At 38.8% G+C, this 24,532-nt stretch overlaps 2 protein-coding genes across 3 annotated transcripts; one reads left to right on the forward strand and one right to left on the reverse strand.

The window, feature by feature from the left end:
- The first annotated feature begins 106 nt into the window (after positions 1-106).
- Positions 107-23,410, forward strand: LOC131931491 (high-affinity choline transporter 1-like). 2 transcript variants are annotated; one of them, XM_059288304.1, is made up of 9 exons: positions 107-147; positions 13,684-14,019; positions 15,708-15,815; positions 17,539-17,694; positions 18,979-19,127; positions 19,816-19,962; positions 20,701-20,830; positions 21,357-21,574; positions 21,979-23,410. In XM_059288304.1, exons 2-9 carry the CDS (start codon positions 13,854-13,856, stop codon positions 22,522-22,524), a joined length of 1,620 nt encoding a protein of 539 aa, XP_059144287.1. In that variant the 5' UTR covers positions 107-147; positions 13,684-13,853; the 3' UTR covers positions 22,525-23,410. The 2 variants fall into 2 exon arrangements, with proteins under 2 accessions (XP_059144287.1, XP_059144286.1); XM_059288303.1 differs by lacking the exon at positions 107-147 and adding an exon at positions 8,552-8,658.
- LOC131931493 (uncharacterized) lies at positions 5,311-5,640 on the reverse strand. The gene has a single exon (XM_059288306.1). It carries the CDS (start codon positions 5,638-5,640, stop codon positions 5,311-5,313), a length of 330 nt encoding a protein of 109 aa, XP_059144289.1.
- Positions 23,411-24,532: the final 1,122 nt, after the last annotated feature.

Here is a 24,532-nt window from a genome sequence, read left to right on the forward strand (position 1 = left end):
CGACAGGGCGGCATTTAAGGGGTTAAAGCAATGAGGTTGTGTGTTTTTTACGAGAGTATTTGTATCAGTTCGTCGCTTTTTGTGTCAGTTATATGTTGGTTCATGTCTGATGTGTTGCTAACTGCGTCAGGGTTTTGTGTGTTGCCGGTAAGTAGTGAAACCATGACTTTGGTGTAATGTTGTCAATAGCGAAACCATGACTTTGGTGTAATGTTGTCAATAGTGAAACCATGACTTTGGTGTAATGTTGACAGTAGGGAAAATATGACTTTGGTGTAATGTTGTCAATAGCGAAACCATGACTTTGGTGTAATGTTGTCAATAGCGAAACCATGACTTTGGTGTAATGTTGTCAATAGCGAAACCATGATTTTGGTGTAATGTTGTCAATAGCGAAACCATGATTTTGGTGTAATGTTGTCAATAGCGAAACCATGACTTTGGTGTAATGTTGTCAATAGCGAAACCATGATTTTGGTGTAATGTTGACAGTAGGGAAAATATGACTTTGGTGTAATGATGACAATAGTGAAACCATGACTTTGGTGTAATGTTGTCAATAGTGAAACCATGACTTTGGTGTAATGTTGACAATAGTGAAACCATGACTTTGGTGTAATGTTGACAATAGTGAAACCATGACTTTGGTGTAATGTTGACAGTAGTGATACCATGACTTTGGTGTAATGTTGTCAATAGTGAAACCATGACTTTGGTGTAATGTTGACAATAGTGAAACCATGACTTTGGTGTAATGTTGACAGTAGTGATACCATGACTTTGGTGTAATGTTGTCAATAGTGAAACCATGACTTTGGTGTAATGTTGACAATAGTGAAACCATGACTTTGGTGTAATGTTGACAATAGTGAAACCATGACTTTGGTGTAATGTTGTAAGTAGTGATACCATGACTTTGGTGTAATGTTGTCAATAGTGAAACCATGACTTTGGTGTAATGTTGACAATAGTGAAACCATGAATTTGGTGTAATGTTGACAGTAGTGAAACCATGACTTTGGTGTAATGTTGACAATAGTGAAACCATGACTTTGGTGTAATGTTGTCTATAGCGAAACCATGACTTTGGTGTAATGTTGACAGTAGTGATACCATGACTTTGGTGTAATGTTGACAGTAGTGATACCATGACTTTGGTGTAATGTTGTCTATAGCGAAACCATGACTTTGGTGTAATGTTGACATTAGTGAAACCATGACTTTGGTGTAATGTTGACAGTAGGGAAAATATGACTTTGGTGTAATGTTGTCTATAGCGAAACCATGACTTTGGTGTAATGTTGACATTAGTGAAACCATGACTTTGGTGTAATGTTGACATTAGTGAAACCATGACTTTGGTGTAATGTTGTCAATAGGGAAAATATGACTTTGAGGTTGTGTTAACTTTTTATTTTCTCGTGTAGAAGAAGTATTGTAATAGTGCAAAAAATCGTTTTACACCGTCCTTAAAAAGAAAAAAAACCTAGTCTTGTCTGTGGGTATGTCTGTATGTGCATACCATTTCAGTTAGGGCACGAAACATAATGTACAAGTACAAGTATTATCCAATTGGTGAAGTGGTACTTCATTCTATTTCAGATTTATAAAAATACCGATAACTTGAGTGCCGTTTCAGTTAGGTGGACACAATTTCATAAATAAATAATAGATCTCTTAAGCTGTTTTCTTACATTTTTTGAGTGATTTCCAGAAAAGGGAAGTAGTATTTTATTCAACTTCAGCGTAGACACGATGATTTGAGTAAGTTTTCAGTTAGGCGGACGAAACTTCACGTACAAGTATTAGAAAGCTACATGTTCTTAAGGACTTTTCTTCTTTACATGGTGTCTCGCAAATAAGGGCCTTTTAATTCCTACGAACTTCTAATTTTTCTTTTCTTGATTTTGATTGTGTAATGCAGTCCAAAAAGAATTAATGTTTTTCTACCCTTTTGGTCGCCCTAGGGTTGGCCCTCAGTGGGGGGGGGGGGGGGGGAGGCTGCCAATCTAACCCTACCCCCACCCTAACCCACACTATTTAGATCCCTGTCTTGCCCTGTGTCTTGTACCACATATTCTGGCAGTGACTTGACTTGTCTCGTTTAAAAAACTAAATTTAGAAACATCGATTTTTGTATGTGACTTCACTTCCCCACCCCTCCCAAACCCCACCCATCTCCCTCCATGTGTCAGTACGAATCCGAAAAAACCCTAACATAGAAACAGAAGACAGGTCCTAATTACTTCAATCTTACATAAACATTAAATAACGTTATTTTTATTATGTTACTAATTATCTAATTATGTCTCAAGGTGGTGATGACCTCACGTGCCTTAAATTCTTCAAGTGCACATGGTAGCCCATGCAGTCCCCACCCCGCGTCTCCCCTCCCCCACCCCCCACTGCAATAGCAGTGGCGTAGCGAGGGGGGGGGGGGCGGGGGTGCGGACCGCACCGGGTGACACCATTTAGGGGGGTGACACCAAGTCAAAAAATAGCAAAATATATAGAGAAAAATGATAATTCCACTTAATTAAGTGATTAATTCGAGTGTTAAAAAGTCTTTTAAGAGCAAATTTGACAAATCCCTATATGGGTGGAGGGGAGGGAGTGCAAATCGAAAGTTTGAGGGAGGGGGTGGGGTGCAAATCGAAAGTTTGAGGGAGGGGGTGGGGTGCAAATCGAAAGTTTGAGGGAGGGGGTGGGGTGCAAATCGAAAATTGAAAGTTTGTCCCCGTTCGCCGGGAAGGGTCGCTACGCCTCTGGGGGGTGACACCATTAAGTGCCGCACCGGGTGACACCCGACCTCGCTACACCACTGTGCAATATTTAAATTTATGAACTAATTACGCCAAAACTGGACACCTTATATGAAGAGTCAGAGTCAGTGATGGGATAGTACTTTTACTGGCGTCTAAAAATTTATCTGAAACCCTTCTGGTCGTGTTTGTTCCCCCCGCCCCCTCTCCCTCCCCGCCCGAATACCTGACCCAAGACGGTCCTGCTGAAATGTATTTTTAATAAAAACAGAGAAACGCTGCTTCACCTATACAAAAGACTGCCAGGTCTAAAGGTACTTCGCAAAAGTCTCCTTTCTGCTCTAGCGTTGTTTTATTCTCGTTGTTTCCACATCACAAACTCCACACAAACCACACAATTCACACACCTCCAGCCATACAACCGTCAACCCACACAACCTCACATATTTCGCGAGGCCCAGCCACACAAACTCCACACAAACCACACATTTCACACACCCCAACCATACAACCGCCAACCCCACACAACCTCACATATTTCGCGAGGCCTAGCCACATAAATTCCACCCAAATCACACATTTCACACACCTCCAGTCATACAACCGCCAACCCCACACAACCTCATATATTTCGCGAGGCCCAGCCACATAAACTCCCCCCAAATCCCAAATTTCACATTCCCCCGACCTCGTACACAATTTTCGAACCGCTAAACATAAACACCTTTAAGTTTGTTTATGACTGTGCCACCCCCACCCCACTTCACCATAGAGCTGTGCTAATTGCGGCATGTTCTGTTTGAAGATTTGGTCCCATTTATCCTGGAACCATCATCACTCCACCCAGGCATGCTACTGTATTACTGAGCACTTGACTGATTTAATTTGTGCGTATGACTGTATTACTGAGCACTTGACTGATTAAATGTGTGCACATGACTGCGTTACTGAGCACTTGACCGATTAAATTTGTGCATATGACTGCATTACTTTGTGTACTTGACTGAATTTTTTATGCACATGACTGCATTAGATATTATGACTGCATTGCTTTGTGCACATTACTGCATTAGAGATTATGACTGCATTACTTTATGCATATGACTGTACACGTGATCCCATGACTTTAAGCACTTGACTGTATTTTTATGCACATGACTGCATTGCTTTAAGCACTTGATCTATTTACCTCGTGCACATGACTTAATTAATACAACTGGATTACATAGTGCATACGACTTGATTACAATGTGCACTTGACTGTATTTCATTGTGTATAAGACTGCATTATTTATCTGAGCAAAATTAGAGATCTATCAACCTTTTAACACCTGGAAAGTTTCGATCTTACTATTTTGATGGAAGTTATTATCAAGTCGTGTGAGAATGTTTTTAACCATCTAAAGATAAAAATGTACTACAAAAGAACCATTTGTATGTAGGTGATTATCGAAATACTTTAAAAAACTTTAAATCCTGAAATGGCATTACTCCAAGTGAGCTTTTTTAAAAAACAGATGAAAAGTTCAAAAATTGCAAAACTATTAATGTTGATTTGTTTGAAAGTTAACTGTAAGCAATGGTGTAATACACTCTACATTAGTGTAGATTTGTATACTTTACTGTATGTATATGTATGATTGTCATGCACTTTCGTGTACAGGTGCTTACATGTGTGTCCACAGGTGTTAACATGTGCGTCAACAGGTGTTTACATGTGTATCCACAGGTGTTTACATGTGCGTCAACAGGTGTTAACATGTGCGTCAACAGGTGTTTACATGTGTATCCACAGGTGTTTACATGTGTGTCCACAGGTGTTTACATGTGTATCCACAGGTGTTTACATGTGTGTCCACAGGTGTTTACATGTGTATCCACAGGTGTTTACATGTGTGTCCTCAGGTGTTTACAGGTGTGTCCTCAGGTGTTTACATGTGCGTCCACAGGTGTTTACATGTGCGTCCACAGGTGTTTACACGTGCGTAGGTTCTTGTATATATTTTAACCGCCAATGACAGAAAAATATGATCACATTATCTGACAGCTATTTTTAACCATTTTATACGAGTTAGAATTAGACGACAAAGTCGTAGAGACGTGGAAAAATTATACAGAAAACTCTATCCGTTCTTGGATGGTAAATCTTTATTCTTAACAGTGATATATCACAGCAATATTTTTGTTGGTGTCAAATCACACGGCTGACTGGTAAAGGAAGTCGAACGATTCTAAAAATTCCCTATATAATAGTCAGCTTTTAATTTTAATGCAATTAAGAAAAATAAAACTTGCTGTTCTTGATTGAGAAGCATTTGTTTCGTCATATTTTTTCAACTACACTTCATGTTAAAGCTTATTATTATGACGGTTTTTTAAATTTGTTTAATTGTGTACGATTAATTAACTCTAAATTGTTAAAAATTTTGAAAGGTGAAATGTTTAAGTTATTTTTTTTAATTTAAAACGATGCACTATTTGTTACTTAAAATATTTGCTTTCAAATCCGTTCAGTATCTGGTGATGTTGGACAATTATCTGCCCCTTATTAACGCCCTTTGTTGGTAAAAATATACGTAAACAGCAGCTCAACTGGCTGATCGATAGATTGCTTGTACTCAATCATGTACTTGACCATGTAATTGATCATGTACTTAATCATGTACTTGACCATGTAATTGATCATGTACTCAATCATGTACTTGACCATGTAATTGATCATGTACTCAATCATGTACTTAACCATGTAATTGATCATGTACTCAATCATGTACTTGACCATGTAATTGATCATGTACTCAATCATGTACTTGACCATGTACTTGACCATGTACTTGACCATGTAATTGTTCATGTACTTGACCATGTACTTGAACATGTAATTGATCGATTATCGATAAATTGCTTGTACTCAGTCATGTACTTGACCATGTAATTGATCATGTACTTAATCATGTACTTAACCATGTATTTGACCATGTAATTGATCATGTACTTAACCATGTATTTGACCATGTAATTGATCATGTACTTAACCATGTATTTGACCATGTAATTGATCATGTACTTAACCATGTATTTGACCATGTAATTGATCATGTACTTAACCATGTATTTGACCATGTAATTGATCATGTCATTGCCCATGTACTTGACCATGTAATTGATCATGTCATTGACCAAGTACTTGAACATGTAATTGATCGATTATCGATAGATTGCTTGTACTCAGTCATGTACTTGACCATGTAATTGATCATGTACTTGACCATGTAATTGATCATGTCATTGCCCATGTACTTGACCATGTAATTGATCATGTCATTGACCAAGTACTTGAACATGTAATTGATCGATTATCAATAGATTGCTTGTACTCAGTCATGTACTTGACCATGTAATTGATCATGTACTTGACCATGTAATTGATCATGTACTTAATCATGTACTTGACAATTTATATTTATAAACCTATTCTCTAGACGGTCGTTTGTATCCCTATTATCTAGACTAACATGTGTAGCCCTATTATCTAGACTAACATGTGTAGCCCTATTCTCTAGACTGACATGTGTATACCTATTTTCTAGACTGACATGGGTAGCCCTATTATCTAGACTAGACTGAGATGTGTAGCCCTATTACCTAGACTGACATTTATTGGGGATTGCGCGGACTAGTGAATGGAGAGAAACCATTAAAATTAGGCATGTACAAACTGCTCCTTGTTATGCTCCCATTTTTTCGCTGCTGACATCGATTGTTCGATTCACAGATTCTCGGTCGTTTTTAGACGTAAATTTTAACGTGTGTGAAAACTCTGGGTGTAAAACACTCCTGGGTCAATCACTCCTGGGTCAATCACAACTGGGTCAATATCTCCTGGGTCAATCACAACTGGGTCAATCACTCCTGGGTCAATCACTCCTGGGTCAATCACAACTGGGTCAATCACTCCTGGGTCAATCACTCCTGGGTCAATCACAACTGGGTCAATCACTCCTGGGTCAATCACAACTGGGTCAATCACTCCTGGGTCAATCACAACTGGGTCAATCACAACTGGGTCAATCACTCCTGGGTCAATCACTCCTGTGTCAATCACTCCTGGGTCAATCACTCCTGTGTCAATCACTCCTGTGTCAATCTATTCAGTGTTGAAAACCCCCTAAAACTCTCTAATTGATCAAACTATATACTTCAAATAATGATTCCTAACTCACTTTATAATGTAAATACTTTCACCACCAATGTGTAACAGTGTGTATACTAATGTAACTAAATACTTTCACCACCAATGTGTAACAGTGTGTATACTAATGTAACTAAATACTTTCACCATCAATTTGTAACAGTGTGTATACCAATGTAACTAAATACTTTCACCACCAATTTCTTACCGTGTATACTAATGTAACTAAACCGTCCAATACAAGCGAGACCCCAGATGTGCACCAGATGAACAATGAAACAAATACACAACCAAACTAGACTGTTTAAATGTTGCTGTTTGCTAAGACTGCTAGTAATAAAAGAGAGTACTTTTAAGTCCGAGACTGCTGGAGTAGAACTAGCAAGGAACAAATATATTACTTATTGTTATCATCGTTTGTCTTAATTGAGCAGTTAGGAAAACAATTTAAGTTTTTTTGCTCCCCAGAAAAAAAACAATTGGGAATAACCTCTTCCGCCCCCGCCCCCCGCCCAACATATCCAATGTGTTAGAAAACTGCGCTTAACCTCCGCTCCCCAACACAACTTCCGTGATATAAGTTACCTGGACACCCCCCCCCCCCTCCTCATACTGAGTGAGGTTTATTTAAATACAAGTTATACGTTGAAGAGTTTGTTTTCCATTATCTTCCATTCGTATAACGTTTTTATTTTTGTTTTAAAAAACAGTAGCTGATTTGTTTGTTTTTTATTTTTTTATTTCGTTTTAATGAAACAAAAGTAGAAACATTCTAATTTTAATATAGGATATGTTAAACATTCTTATCAGCGTATGATGCTTGTGATATATTTGTTTTGTGATTTTTTTGTTTCCAATCTTGGTGAGCATGTAATTAATGTTAATATTCGTTGATATACTTATGGCCAATTCCTTTAATTTGAGCTTTGGAGTCACACTGCAAAGAGGGGGGGGGGGGGGGTCGGAATTTTATGATCATGTGTGACAAGGGAGGGGGGGGGGGGTCCAGAAAGTGTGAGACACATTTTTGAATTTAAAAAAAGTAATGTCAGAAAGTGAATTTTTGACTTTGTTTCGCGTTTTTTTAAAAGGCACTTTATGTAAATTGTAATAGAAATGGATTCATGATTTCAGTATTGACCGAGCTCAGAATATATTTTTAAAAAGAAATCGATGTTTTAAAAACTAAAACTGCACATTTTCAGGGGGTGGATGTAGACTAAGGTTAGACGTCATTTGAAAGGGGGGGGGGGGGTCTCACGTTTAGCGACGATGTATGCTTTATGACAATGGGGAGAGGGGAATGTAAAAATATTCGAAAAAGGTTGTCGTTATTTATTGATGTTCCTTTTGTTTTAGTTACGTGTTTATAAAAAGTATTTATATAAAAAAATATTCTTTATTTATTTAGTATTTTTAAAATATTGGCCCAGCATAATCCAATCCTGTTCAGAATTAAATGTAACATTTCCGAAAAAGAAAAAAAAGGGGGTCGCTGAAACGAAACATTGAGAACCGCTGCTCCAGCATTAAAAGTCAGTTAACTGGGCTCAGCTGTTGTCTCCGCCACAACAATAGTTTCCCCCACACGGGTAGTCTCCCACACAGTGCGTACACCACTCTGTGTGTACCCCTCTCCTGCTTGTGTACTCCCTCGTTTTGCGCTCAAGTCATTCATTTCAAAAACTGGGTTACATGATCAAGGTAAGATGGAATCTAGTTTTCTGAACTCGTTGTTTACTCATCTGCCTTTTCGAGGGCTATTTGTTGCTAGTATTATTTTACATTTATTTCTATTGATTTATTTCTTTTCTGTTTTTTTTGTTTATTATTATTTAAGATTGTCTTTTACATTTAGATTTATTACTTATATACTTATTGTTATTTTCGACTTTGTTCTTATTTTTATTGAATTTTCTGTTGTTTTTCTGTTCTTTTCATTCAATTGGTATTTTGTAATTTTTTTTTAGTATTATTATTTTCTTTTATTGTATTTTATTTTCTATGGCTACTTTCTGTTGCTACTTTCTATTTAGTCTACTGCTGTATTTAGTATTTTTTTCAGTAAATACATTTTGTCATTCTATTTTTCTTTATTTGTCTATTGTTAATTTTTTTTGTTATTTACTGCTTTTCTAATACTAATTTCGAATACTCTGTAATAATATTTCACATTGTGCTTATTTTCATTTTCATATTAAATTGTACTGTTCTTTTGCATTGTTAATTTATATTATTCGGCCTTTAAACTAAAGATTTTTCTACGGATATTTTTATTGTGTTCTTTTTCTCCAAATTTTATTTTCTCATATAAAAAGTGTAGAGTATTGAAATCGTGCAAAAAAAAAAATTCAAATGAAATTTGACAATTTTCGCCGTTTTACACCCCTTTACTTTATGGAGAAAATATTGTAATTCAACAAGACATTGAAATCCATTTGACGATTGTTGACGTTTTACAAAGTCTAGAGTCGAAAAATTTTTGTTTAACAATTTTATCTGTATGTCTGTGTGTCTATAAAAACACGATCCGTTGAGTACCGAAATTTCACATTTAATTATTACATTGTTTGCGCAGGTTTCCGTCAACTTTGCAACGTTTTATGTAAACCGGAAGTGGTACTTTATTTCCGTGGGAACACGATAAACTTGAGTATAGTTTCAATTAGGTAGGCGACATTTCTAATATGACTATGAGATCTTATACTTAGATTACTTTTCATTGTTGAGTGACCTCGTACATATGGAAGCAATGCTTTACTCTATTTCTGGTTTCTAAAATAACAATAACATTAATACAGTTTAAGTTAGGTGGAAGAAATTTCATGCATAAGTTCATGTACGTACATTTTAGTCAACTTTTGAGTGATTTCCGGTAATAGGTGTAGGAGTATTTTATTCTCGTTCCGATTTCCAAAAAAACATTCAGAAATCGATAATTGTACATCATATTCTCACCAAGTATTTTGTGAGAACTTTTCGCCTCTGTGTGGTTTTTCAATAAATGAGCAGTTTTGTCACAAACATCTACATTTCTAAAGCCTGATTTCATTGGAAGAGCCACCCCAACGCTTAATGTTACATAAGAGTGTACGAGAAAGTTTAATTTTAATTTTGTTATAACTTTCAATTGTTTCGGTGTTTACCTGAACCAGTTTTCAAGTTGTTGTTTTTATATGTCTTGTTAATCCAGTGTAATTTATCGATCTAACGTCGAGCGCTTGACCCTATTCTGTCGTTAGATTTTTTTTGTCTCGACTGTTGAAATTTCCATTTTTTTTTTAACGCTTGGCATTGATTTTGTATGCACGGTTCTATTTTCCATTACAGAATGTGCGCATATTTTGTAACCCAAAAATATAACATTTTATATCACCCGCTAGAACATAAATAGTTAAATATAATTTTATTGCAAAGCTTAACATCAAGTTAAATGAATACTTTAAAAAAGCAAAAGTAATTATGCAAGAAAGGGGAAATTTTGAAATGTGTAATGTTATATAACACTGCTCTATAGAACCCATTCAGTATACCACTGAATATAATAACCCCATCCAGTATAACACTATAGCACACCCACCCTGTATAATACCATAGCACACTAGCACACCCACACAGTATAACACTATAGCACCCCCACTCTATGTAGCACCATAGCACACTAGCACACCCACCCAGTATAACACTATACACCCCCACTCTGAGTAGCACCATAGCACCCCGACCTGTTTAATACCATAGCACACTAGCACACCCACCCAGTATAACACTATAGCACCCCCACCCTGTACAACACCATAGCACACTAGCACACCCACCCAGTATAACACTATAGCACCCCCACTCTATGTAGCACCATAGCACACTAGCACACCCACCCAGTATAACACTATAGCACCCCCGTCCTGTATAACACTATAGCACCCCCACCCTGTATAATACCATAGCACACTAGCACACCCACACAGTATAACACTATAACACACCCACACAGTATAACACTATAGCACCCCCACTCTATGTAGCACCATAGCACCCCCGACCTGTACAACACCATAGCACCCTGTACTAGCTCACGCACCCAGTGTAACGAAATAAAACCAAATGATTTCAAGGGATCATGAGTACACACCATACAAACTCTACACAGTTTGTACACACCACACACACTCTACGCAGTTTGTACACACCATACAAACTCTACACAGTTTGTACACACCACACACACTCTACGCAGTTTGTACACACCATGCAAACTCTACACAGTTTGTATACACCATACACACTCTACGCAGTTTGTACACACCATACAAACTCTACACAGTTTGTACACACCACACACACTCTACGCAGTTTGTACACACCATACAAACTCTACACAGTTTGTATACACCACACAAACTCTACACAGTTTGTATACACCATACACACTCTACACAGTTTGTACACACCATACAAACTCTACACAGTTTTTACACACCATACAAACTCTACACAGCTTGTACACACCAACATATAAAGCACACCAAACAACATCTACACACCGCTGTCAGAACTGAGTTCACCTAGTACACACCTAGTACACACCTAGTACACACCGCTGTCAGAACTGAGTTCACCTAGTACACACCTAGTACACACCTAGTACACACTAACCCCCAAAGGTTAGTGCTACACACTGACATCTGCGAGTCCAGTCACCAACAAACAAAACGACAGCCAAAAAAAAAAACTCCACCAACCACCCAATTCCCAAACGAGGTGGTATTATCTCCTGAAATTAAAATTGACATTTGGAAAGTTTTCCACGGGGCTAGGTTTGCTACAGGCGTTGGTGACTGCCACTGAGGTGCCACGGAATCATGATTGTAGGTGTCATGGTATCATGATTGTAGGTGTCATGGTCTCATGATTGTATGTGTCATGGTGTCATGATTGTTGGTGACATGGTATCATGATTGTAGGTGTCATGGTATCATGATTGTTGGTGTCATGGAATCATGATTGTAGGTGTCATGTTATCATGATTGTAGGTGTCACGGTATCATGATTGTAGGTGTCATGGTCTCATGATTGTATGTGTCATGGTATCATGATTGTAGGTGTCATGGTATCATGATTGTAGGTGTCATGGTCTCATGATTGTAGGTGTCATGTTATCATGATTGTAAGTGTCATAGTATCATGATTGCAGGTGTCATGATATCATGATTGCTGGTTAACCGTCACAGTTTCAGTTCGGTATATCATCTCCTCCACCCCCCCCCCCCCCTCAAACACACAAGCAGATTAACATACGCATAATTATCATTGTTAAGATCCGTAATGACAAGTACATTGTAGAGATCAGCACAGCTCCGCCCCAGTCATTGTGGAAGTACAATAGTGTTGAATATCCTATGCTGAACACGAGGGGGGGGGGTATCGTGCACACTGCACAGTAATGGTCGTGCACAGCAGGGGTCATGCAGAGTCGGGATCGTTCACAGTAGGGGTCGTACACAGTGGGGTTCGTGACACTGCACAGTAGGGGTCAAGCACATTAGGGATAGTGTACAGCAAAGGCCGTAAAAAGTAGGGGTCGTGCAAACTGTATAGTAGGGGTATTACACATTAGGGGTCATGCAGAGTCGGGATCGTTCACAGTAGGGGTCGTACACCGTATGGGTCTTACAAAGTAGAGGTCTTACACAGTAGGGGTCATGCAGAGCCGGGATCGTGCAAAATAGTGGTCGTACACCGTAGAGGTCTTACACAGTAGGGGTCTTACACAGTAGGGGTCATGCAAAGTCAGGATCGTTCACAGTAGGAGTCGTACACCGTAGGGGTCTTACACCGTAGGGGTCTTACACAGTAGGGGTCTTACACAGTAGGGGTCATTCAGAGTCGGGATCGTGCACAGTAGGGGATCGTGCATACTGCACAGAAAGGGTCTTGTACAATAGGAATCGTATACAGTAGGGCAGTTACAGCACATTTCACCCCATTATACAAAGCATAACCTATCTTTACTTTACTTTACTAACTTATCAACACTTGTTACGTTCGTCCTTTTTCTTCTTTGGAGTTTTATAGAAAGAAGTATTTTCATATATTTGCATATAGGTGTTCAGCTTATAAGGGCAACATTGGTTTTTATTTTATTTTTATTTTTGAGTGAAACGTTTGATGTCGCTGATGTATGCTCTAAGCTCGGCTGTGAACTGGAGTATATAAACATGAATGTTGAACATGTGATAGGCAGACAGCGGGCGGGTCTTTTGTAGTGGGTGTTGTGTGGGGTAAGGGTTGAGTGGGATTTGTTTTCCTTTATGTTTAGTTTTTAAAATAAAACAGTTTTAAAAATTAGTATTTTAAATAAGGTTATGAAATAAATAAACATTTTAAATAAGAATAATCTTTATAATATTGTAGGACTTCATCTGGTTATCAGTTATCTCCCTTGCCTGTTTGTACTTATTAATGGGAGGTAATTAATAAATATATATTATACTTAAAGTATATCAAACTTTGGCATGCTATCTAGCAAAAAAAAAAATTAAATTAAATTAAATTAAAACTTTAAAAATGAAAATCCACAGATACCTAGATATAAATGTATACAATTATGATAATGATGGGTGGGGGATGGGCAGTTAAAGTCCTCTCATACAATGTTTAATTACAACGATGTAATCACAACATTAATACTGGAAGAATTGCTGATTTACTGTAAGTATTTTTTTAAAGGTTTACTAGAATAGCAACTTCAGCAACTGTCTACACCAGAACAACTGACCCCTCACCCAGCACCATCGACCCCTCAACCAGCACCATCGACCCCTCACCCAGCACCATCGACCCTTCAACCAGCACCATCGAACCCTCACCCAGCACCTTCGACCCCTCACCCCCGGGACATGTCTGCCAACATTCCCGGAATCGTCGCTGTCGTCATCTTTTATATCATCATCCTGGTCGTCGGGATTGTGACCGGCAGAAAAACCGGCAAAAGTTTGTCCAATGAGGCGGTGCTTGTGGCCGACCGGAAACTGGGGCTCTTCGTCTCCATCTTCACCATGACAGGTAGGTCAAGGATGTTTATTTTTAGAACAGGTAGGTCAGGGAGGTTTATTTTTAGAACAGGTAGGTCAAGGATGTTTATTTTTAGAACAGGTAAGTCAAGGATGGTTATTTTTTGAATAAGTAGGTCAGTGAGGTTTATTTTTAGAGCAGGTTGCTAATGAGTCTCATCTGGGTGCATCGTCACTGCATGTTTTCAGCGAAAACACACCGAATAAAAGTTTCCCTACGCCATGTTTTCCAACAAAACGGTGATCTACAAGACAGATTTAATTGATATGGCCGCTAATGTACGTTGATGATATTTTGGCCCGTTTGCCAGTAACGTGTCACAATATTGTAACATCTCATGTGCTGTAACTTATCACAATATTGTAACTTGTTATATTATGGAAAACTATCAACTATTATACGTGCGATACTAAAATCGTTACAGTTCAGAATTGAAAACTGGATCTCTTTAAAAAAAAAAAAAAAACCTCGTTATACCCGTGTGTACTGAGATCTAACGATGTGTTCTGATTAACATCCCGCCTGATTACCCGTTATAAAAAAACCACTAACACAACTACCATGCGTAGATCGCTACAAAGGGTTGGAGCCAGTCAACTGGATGCTATCACTTCCATGGCTTGCGCTGGATCTACCACAGGGGTCTCCAAACTTTTCCGTCCGAAGGCCGCATTAACTATCAAATTTCAGTTCGGGGGCCAGTTTCTTCCAGACATGTCTTTGATTTTTCTGGGCGCATCCGGCCCGCGGGCCGTAGTTTGGAGACCCCTGATCTACCATACCGAAGACACTATTGAGGGCAAATTTAGATCACATCGCCGACTTCTTTTCCCCAAAGCCTTTGATCGGCTGTAAAAAAAAAATCAACACTTCATAAACTGGGTTCAAACAAAGCGTTAGGATAAGTTATGTAATATTTTACTGCTATATGTTTTCTGGTCTGTAGTTACTCTTAGTCCGTTGTGTGTTTTTTTTCGTATGTAGCAGTTTTCGTGAATATTTTGTTCCAACACTCTCCGGAATAATTCAGTCGCAACTCATTGTTTAAATAAAAAATACATTATTATCTGTTCTCTTTATCGATAGCCTACGTGGCCAAGTTAATCAAGTAAGCGATAAAATATGTAAACCTCACAGCAGCCTGCATTTTTTATTTGAAGTATATAAGCATCAAATCAAAAGTTCACCCTCAATATTCTATCTATCGGGTAGCCTGGACTGTTTGGTATTCTGGAAGTTTAAATTGACATTTTGGCTCCATTTCTCTCTCCTCAGTTATCTATTTTCTCACCTGTCCAATTTTAAAAAATAATCTTTCCTCCGTGTACACTTAATTAATGCCAGACCCATTCATTCTTTGATTTTACTCCTACCAGTCTCCGCCCCCCCCCTTCTCCCGGAAAATTTAGTCCACCCCCCCCCCCCCCCCCCAAAAAAAATGTAAGTCCCCACTCCCCCTCCACTAGAGAAAAAACGGAAAGAAACACCGATGACGCTGTATCCAGTGGGTTCATTTTAATCGGGAGCAACTTGTCAGGGCCATTTATTACTTAGCCTATCTAACTAATTTTTTCCGCAACCCCAACAGTCATAATTTTTAAAATAGATCCTCGTTTAAAGTTATCATTATGGTTTGTTTTTCTTCATTAGCTAAATATTTTTTTAAAATATTGCAACAGCGACGATGGTAGGAGGGGGCTACATCAACGGGTCGGCCGAGTCAGCAGCTTATTCGGGAGTTCTGTGGACACAGGCACCTATAGGCTACTGCCTGGCTCTCTTCGTGGGTAAGTAACGACTTCTTTCTGGCGCTCTTCGTGGGTAAGTAACGACATATTTCTGGCGCTCTTTGTTGGATAAGTAACGATTTCTTTCTGGCGCTCTTCGTGGGTAAGTAACGACTTCTTTCTGGCGCTCTTTGTTGGATAAGTAACGACATCTTTCTGGCGCTCTTCGTGGGTAACGACTTCTTTCTGGCGCTCTTCGTGTGTAAGTAACGACTTTTTTCTGGCGCTCTTTGTGGGTAAGTAACGACATCTTTCTGGCGCTCTTCGTGTGTAAGTAACGACTTCTTTCTTTTGCTCTTCGTGGGCAAGTAACGACTTTTTTCTGGCGCTCTTCGTGGGTAAGTAACGACATCTTTCTGGTGCTCTTCGTGTGTAACGACATCTTTCTGGCGCTCTTCGTGGGTAAGTAACGACTTCTTTCTGGCGCTCTTCGTGGGTAAGTAACGACTTCTTTCTGGTGCTCTTCGTGTGTAACGACATCTTTCTGGCGCTCTTCGTGGGTAAGTAACGACTTCTTTCTGGCGCTCTTCGTGGGTAAGTAACGACTTCTTTCTGGCGCTCTTTGTGGATAAGTAACGACTTCTTTCTGGCGCTCTTCGTGGGTAAGTAACGACTTTTTTCTGGCGCTCTTCGTGGGTAAGTAACGACTTCTTTCTGTCTTAGTTCTGGTTAGGGTTTGTAATTGATCACATTATAATTTCTTTCTGCCCTAATTTAGCAACTATGGCTTAATATTAACGGTAATAGGTAGGTAGGTAAGTAGATATTGCTTTGCTTGGGGACTTTTAAAATTTTAGCTCAGTTAATATTCAGGTTATCAGTAAATCAAGTAACAGGTTCGTTCTGCTAAAGTAAAGGTAAAAGTAAGTAAAGGGATTGTGTAGTCAGCATTATGCCCAGTTGCCTTTACGTGAGTCGAGTTAACATCATAATTGGGTGGGTTTATAGACGTTGTACGGACTACAACCCGCATTCTAACATTAACATTTTCAGGTTAGATATAGTAAATTTTGACGTTCAACACTGTCGTCCTATAGTAGAAATGTAGTAAGTTAAGTTCCTGACTGTCTAAGAGGCAAGTGAAGTAGAGTTCACTAGTTTCTGTGACCTCGGCATATGAAGAGATAGTGTAGTCAGCACTATGCCCAGCCGCCTTTACTTTCCCTAACGTGAGTTGGGTACCCATCAGAGTTGGGTGGACTCGGGGACGGTCTACTGATTTTAGCCCGGAATCGAGCTCGAGACTTACGGGTTAGTAGTCTAGCTCTCTACCGTTAGACCACTCCGTAGAGCTTAATTTTAGCTATGATAACAAGTAAATCTCATTTGGCTCAGTGAAGATTAAGGTTGGTAGTTAATCTCATAAATTTCCACATGGTGCAGCGTGGTCAAACAGCAGACCTCACGCAAACTAGTCCATAAATCTTGAGTTCGGATACTGAGTTGGCGTATGTAAGAGGTTACTAAAAATATCCCCAGCTTGCAAGTATAACTGACAAACATCAGGATGCAGGACTGATAATACTTGTCTACATTATAACTCTACTTCATCTGCCCTATAGACCGAAGGGGAATCTACATTACTTTCATAAACATCGTCAGTACTGTAAAATGATTTTGGGAGTTTTTTTTTTACATCGTCATACACAAGCACGATTCCTCACTGCATGTCGGCGATTGTGTATACACATTTTTAATGTCTTTTTTTAAAACACCTGAACAGGTGGGTTTTTCTACGCTCCTAAGATGAGGGAGGAAAATTACATCACAATGTTTGACCCTTTCCAACTTAAGTACGGCAAGAAGGTCGGGGCCCTGTTGACCATTCCACAGTTTCTGGGGGATCTGTTTTGGTCGGCTGCTGTCCTGTCTGCTTTAGGTAAGTATGTGGTCAGCTGATGTCAATTACAGATTTAGTTATAACTTTGGTTTGAGCTGTTGTTAGTTTGCTTATACCATTTACTACGCTTGCTTCCAACAACTATCTGTGGTTTAATCTGTCTGCTTCACCTACCTGCCTGTTTCAATGATGGTTTTTCCTTCCTATCAGTTTTTAACAGCTAGTTGTTTCACCCGCCTGTTGTTTCATCTGTCTGTTTCACTTGGCTGTTGCTTCACCTGCCTATTGTTTCACCTGCCTGTTGTTTCATCTGCCTGTTATTTCACCTGCCTTTTGTTTCTCCTGTCTGTTGTTACACCTGCTTGTTGTTTTACCTGCTTGTTGTTTCTCCTGCCTGTTGTTACACCTGCTTGTTGTTTCACCTGCCTACTGTTTCACCTGCCTTTTTTCACATGCCTGTTGTTTCACCTGCCTGTTGTTTCATCTGCCTGTTGTTTCACCTGCCTACTGTTTCACCTGCCTGTTTTCCATGTCCGTTTCACCTGTCTGTTTCGCCTGCCTGTAGTCTCACCTGCCTGTTGTGTTTACCTGCTTGTTGTTTCACCTGCCTGTTGTTTCACGTGCCTGTTGTTTCACCTGCCTGTTGTTTCATCTGCCTGTTGTTTCACCTGCCTATAGTTTCTCCTGTCTGTTGTTTCACCTGCCTGTTGTTACACCTGCCTGTTTCACCTGTCTGTTGTTTCATCAGCCTGTTGTTTTACCTGCCTGTTTCACCTGTCTGTTTCACCTGCCTGTTGTTTCATCTGCCTGTTGTTTCACCTGCCAGTTTTTTTTACAATTGCCTTTTTGTTTAACCTGCCTGTTGTTTCACCTGCCTGTAGTCTCACCTGCCTGTTGTTTCACCTGCCTGTTGTTTCATCTGCCTGTTGTTTCACCTGCCTGTTGTTTCACCTGCATGTTGTTTCATGCTATGTTGTTTCACCTGCCTGTCGTTTCACCTGCCTGTTGTTTCATCTGCCTGTTGTTTCACCTGCCTATAGTTTCTCCTGTCTGTTGTTTCATCAGTCTTTTGTTTCACCTGCCTATTGTTTCACCTGCGTGTTTCACCTGTCTGTTTCACCTGTCTGTTTCACCTGTCTGTTTCACCTGCCTGTTTCACCTGCCTGTTGTTTCACCTGCCTGTTGTTTCACCTGCCTGTTGTTTCACCTGTCTGTTTCACCTGTCTGTTTCACCTGTCTGTTTCACCTGCCTGTTTCACCTGCCTGTTGTTTCACCTGCCTGTTGTTTCACCTGCCTGTTGTTTCACCTGCCTGTTGTTTCAGGTGCTACCATCTCCATTATCCTGGACATGAGCTCCACCCTGGCCATCATCTTATCCGCGGCCGTGGCCATCCTGTACACATTCACGGGTGGCATGTACGCAGTGGCGTACACTGACGTCATACAGCTCATCTTGATTGCCATCGGCCTGGTCAGTTGATTTTTTACTTAAGGGTCGTATGCTGGGGACAGTCCAGAACACGTGACTTTTGGGGTCGTCTGCTAAGGACAGTCCAGAACACGTGACCATCGATTTGTGACTACAAAGTCAAGCTGTAAAACACACACTCGCTAACCCAAGTTCAGTACCCAGTCTCAATATCACAAGTGCTTCATTTTCCGAACTGAACCCATATGGCAATTATGTAGTGCGATACACCGGATGTGGAGAGAGAAAGAGAGAGAGAGGGGGGGGGATAGAGAGAATTTGCACGGGTCCAGTGGTTGGCATTACAAATCATAATCCTACATTTTTCATCTTCTTGCCGTCTGTCTTTTGAGTGTAGCGTGAAAGATCATTGATCGTATAAGACATTCACTACAGTATTTCTTTTTAGTGTATTAGATATTCCATCAGTGTTTCTTCCAGACTTTTTTCTTGGGGGGTGCACTTGATATTTTCGGGGGATGGGGGCGGACACTGGTAAAAGTATATTTTCTATATAAATTCCATTTCTTTCGATGGGGGGGGGGGGGGGGGTAGACTTTCATGGAGGGGGGGGGGGGAAGATGCCTGGAATAAACACTGTTTTCCATGACGTATTTTTTGTTGAGTGTAAAAAGAGAGTGAGTTGAGTGTACAACTCAGTGAATGCAACATGTCGTCCTCTCCATGACAGATCATAGCGTTCCCCTTCTGTCTGGCACACCAAGCAGTGGACCTGACAACCGTGAGTGGCAGGTGGCTAGGTGAGGTCCCCACGTCATCAATCGCCAGCTACATAGACATCTACCTGCTGTGTATCATGGGGGGTATCCCCTGGCAGGTAGGTTGACACCTGGTTGGTAGGTTGACACCTGGTTGGTAGGTTGACACCTGGTTGATAGGTTCATCTGCACAAACGCACGTGCAATGACACATACACATGCGCATAAATCTCGCTGGATAGTAAACACTTTATTTGTGTGCCCGATATTTTACGTGTATTGTACTTTAAAAACACGATGGGTTGTCCATAAGGGACAATAGACTCATTGTTGGGGGGGGGGGGGGTGCTGGACTTTTATGAAGATGTTTGCGAGGAGGGATGGGGGGCTAAAACATTGTGAGGTGTGATGGTCATAGAATATTTCAGAAATTCTTATTTAATATTGGTAAGTTAGGAGGGGGGGGGGGGGGTAGGCGAAAGTTTGACGCCGTTTTGTGGGGGAGGGGTTCGACTTTTTATAACAATATCAGACCTTAGGCTAAACATCGGCAAGCTAAATCTGTCATTTGAAAGCATCTCTGAATTATCGGCTAAATTTTCATACCATAATCTTCACTAGATAAATAGGTAAATATCTTCAACAATACACTATTTTTTATCATACTTTTAAAATTAAAGTTGTACATGTAATTATATAACATATTAAATTATAAATTGCAAAACATGATCTTCTAAAGACGATTAATAAAGCAAGATTTTAAAAAAAATAATGTAGTTATGTCAAATGTATTTATTGTGAAATAAATCAATTCTCTGGAACTAGGAGCGTGATCAAGCTCATGTTTTGTTCTACAGTCTTTCTTCCAGAGGTCGCTGGCCAGTCGAACTGTCCACATCGCCAAGTGGTCAGCACTCATTGCTGGGGTCTTCAGCATGTCCATGGCCATCCCTCCCATGATGATGGGCATAGCTGCTTCAGCCACAGGTGACAATATGTTGGTCTTTGTCACAATCAGGAAAATATAGGGCTCATAATATGCATAGATAAACATACTTACACACATATGCACATTTTTAAACACACACATAATATATATATATATACATAGTATATATATGTACATATATATGTATATATATACAGATATGTACATAGTATATATATATGTATATATATATATATATATATATATATATATATATATATATATATATATATATATATGTCTCTCTCTATATATATATGTATATATATGTATATATATATATATATATATATATATATATATATATATATATATATACATACATATAAATATATATATTTATTTATATATATATATATACATATATATAATATATTTCAACATATATGTATATTATATATGTGTGCCCATGTATTTATATGTATGTAAATATCAACATCTATGTGTATAAATGTGTATGTGTAATTAAATAACGTTTCTGTAGCACCCTATGATAAGCTAAGACTTTATTGTGTCTGCTCATAGACTGGAACCTTACTACCTACGATGACGAGATCCCAATTCCGGAAGACCGGAAACGGTTCATCCTGCCCATAGCCCTGAGCTACCTGACGCCACTTCCTGTCAGCATCATTGGGACGGGCGCCATTGCTGCTGCCGTCATGTCGTCTGCTGACTCGTGTATTCTGGCTTCCAGCTCTGTCTTCACCTGGAACATCTACACGGAGATCCTCAGACCAAAGGTAACTTTTCCAGTAGTATAAAATCCTCAGACTAAAGTTAATTATTCCACCAGTATAAAATCTTCAGACCAAAGGTAATTCTTCCACCAGTATAAAATCTTCAGACCAAATGTAACTTTTCCTCCAGTATGAAATCTTAAGATCAAAGGTAATTCTCGTAGCAGTATAAAATCTTCAGACCAAAAGTAATTATTTTAGCAGTATAAAATCTTCGAACCAATGGTAACTTTTCCACCAGTATAAAATCTTCAGACCAAATGTATTTCTTGCTCCAGCATACAATCTTCAGACCACTGGTCACTATCCAGCATAAAAAATACGTTGCACATTTTACTTGTGGTGATATTTAAAATTCTAAAATCTTAAAATAGGATAAAATTTAAACTTTGACCTCTCTCCCAAAGGCCAGTGAACGAGAGCTGATGTGGGTTCTAAGAATAGCCATTCTTGTGGTCGGCGTCTTGGGCAGCGCCATCGCCATCTTCTCCACCACCATCTACGGCCTGTACCTCATGTGCTCCGACCTCATCTACGTCGTCCTCTTCCCCCAGCTGACCCTCGTCCTCTGGATGCCCAAATCAAACTCCTACGGCAGCGTCGTCGGTTTCTTCGTCTCCCTGTTCCTCCGCCTGCTCAGCGGCGAGCCGGTGATTCACCTCCCCGCTGTGATCAAGTACCCTTACTACGACGAGGTCAGACAGGAGCAGTTGTTTCCCTTTAGGACATTTTGTATGCTGATGGGTGCCGTGTGTATCGTGGTGGTCTCCCTTGTCACCCATTATGTTTTCGTCAACGAAAAAATCTCACGGAAATACGATTTGCTTCGAATATACCAACTCAGGAGTATAAAACGTCGGTCGAATTTAATAAAAGAGAAAGAAGATATTGATGATAAAGTCGATGATCAAGCCGCTATGCCGTTACAGGAAGGGGGTACAACAATTATGTAATTATTTTTTAAAAATTCCGATGAAAATAAAGTTAGTTGTAGCAGGGATTAAATAATACTCAAATGATACGTTTATCCCAGGATATTCATGAGAATCATACAAGTGGAATGAAGCGAGAAGCAGACAATTTGGAGATCGTAGAAACTAGCATTGTGAAAAAGAAAGTATAAGAATTTAAATCTATTGAAAGTGTATTTTTAAATCTATGCAGCTTGTACTTCTTGTAAATGTTTATCATGATTTATCAACCATCATATTTACATCGTTTTATCAACTCTATAAAGACCGTTCCTTGTATGTAAGTAGCCAAGATTTACATCTGAATTTAAAAATAACCCAGTTCATCTTCTATCGTCATAGTATTACTCACCTCATGAGGGCGAAAATGTAAATCTTACACCGTGAACTATGATTTTTAAACTAAATGATTTAGGTATATTTGCTTTCTTTTAATTACAATTTATCTGTTGGTTTTTATTTCTTTTATCTTTTGTTTCGCTCAAGTTTGAGCCAGTTTTATCTCTAAAATCTACACTCCGCTTCCTCTACCATACATTTTTGCATTTTTTTCGCAATTGTTTTAAAAAAATGCAATTGTATTGTTTTGTTTTATGTAATTTTTGAACAGCTGATTTGTATAAGATTATATGTGGTGCTAGTTATAAGTTATGCTGTAATGTATGAAAAAAAAATATTAAATTCCTACCTAACCGACTTATAAAACTACTCCTCATTCCCCCCCCCCCCCCTCCACTAAGTTACCATCATTTTAATTGTTCACATTTTTTAAATTACATATGAACTAGACATGACATTAAATCTAAACATTTTATTTTTCACATTATATCAATACATTTTAAAACATAACTTATTGTTAAAAAATGCTTTCCTGTATATACAAAATACATTTCTTTCTACAATGTTTTCCGTTGTTTTTCTTTCTATATGTTCATATTGTTGACTTTCATTAAGCATTAATTTTGCTGTATATTAAAATGTTACTTAAATTAGTGTACACGATATGTCCTTCTGTTTGCATTGATTTTATTTGAGTGCACTACATCATCATTTTGTGTTGTGCACTCAACAGACGGCCCGCTGACTTCGATTTTTCTTTCACCTACAAATCTACCCGGATGGTCCAGGAGCCGAACTCTGGACTTCCGGTTGGCAGTCCGTGCTTACTACCACCCGACCACGCCGTCCCCTCTCATGTGTCATTTATTGTGGTTTTTTTTTTATTCTGCTTAATCCACCTCTGTTGACAGGGAAACCTCACGACTTTAAAAAGAAAGCAATCTTAAATAAACTCCAGTACGCTTTTGACTGATAGGCCTGCAACACATTTTCAAAATCGGGTGTGCTGAAGTATCCTGAAGTAAGAGATGTCGTTTGTAGCGTTTGTACAAGAAAAAGTAGTTTCCTTAAAGCTGGAAACTAATGTACAGAGCTTGAAATATATTTCAAGACAAAAGTTCAAAATCTGTTTTCCCATCTTTTACTTTTATACTACATTCGTGTATATTTCGAAACAATTTTAACGTAGTTTTATTTCACCAAGTATTAAAAACGGTAAGACCTACACATTTATTTCACCAGGTATTAAAAACAATAAGACCTACAAATGTATTTCACCAGGTATTAAAAACAACAAGACATAAATGTATTTCACCAGGTATTAAAAACAACAAGACATATAAATGTATTTCACCAGGTATTAAAAACAACAAGACATATAAATGTATTTCACCAGGTATTAAAAACAACAAGACATATAAATGTATTTCACCAAGTATTAAAAACAACAAGACTTACAAATGTATTACACCATGTATTAAACATACGAAGGGCCACAAATTAATTCCGCGTTGTGTTAAATATAGGAAGGCCCATTTTAAGGCGATACTTGAAGCAACAGCCGACAGTATATCTGACTGTTGCTATGTTACTAACATGTGGTTTAAGCAATCGCATAAGGCACATCTGTTGAGGATGGGATAAGGGAGCT

This window comes from Physella acuta, unplaced genomic scaffold (genome assembly GCF_028476545.2).
Source record: "Physella acuta isolate Inbredline_101_S28 unplaced genomic scaffold, ASM2847654v3 ptg001980l, whole genome shotgun sequence".
In the NCBI taxonomy this organism is placed as follows: domain Eukaryota; kingdom Metazoa; phylum Mollusca; class Gastropoda; family Physidae; genus Physella; species Physella acuta.

What these genes read in the sequence shown, in the direction of transcription:
- LOC131931493 (XM_059288306.1), bottom strand. Translation starts at nt 5,640, where the DNA reads ATGTTCAAGTACATGGTCAAGTACATGAACAATTACATGGTCAAGTAC.
- LOC131931491 (XM_059288304.1), top strand. Translation starts at nt 13,854, where the DNA reads ATGTCTGCCAACATTCCCGGAATCGTCGCTGTCGTCATCTTTTATATC. An exon ending in CTCCATCTTCACCATGACAG is followed by an intron (nt 14,020 to 15,707) that starts GTAGGTCAAGGA and finishes ATATTGCAACAG; the next exon opens with CGACGATGGTAGGAGGGGGC. An exon ending in CTGCCTGGCTCTCTTCGTGG is followed by an intron (nt 15,816 to 17,538) that starts GTAAGTAACGAC and finishes ACACCTGAACAG; the next exon opens with GTGGGTTTTTCTACGCTCCT.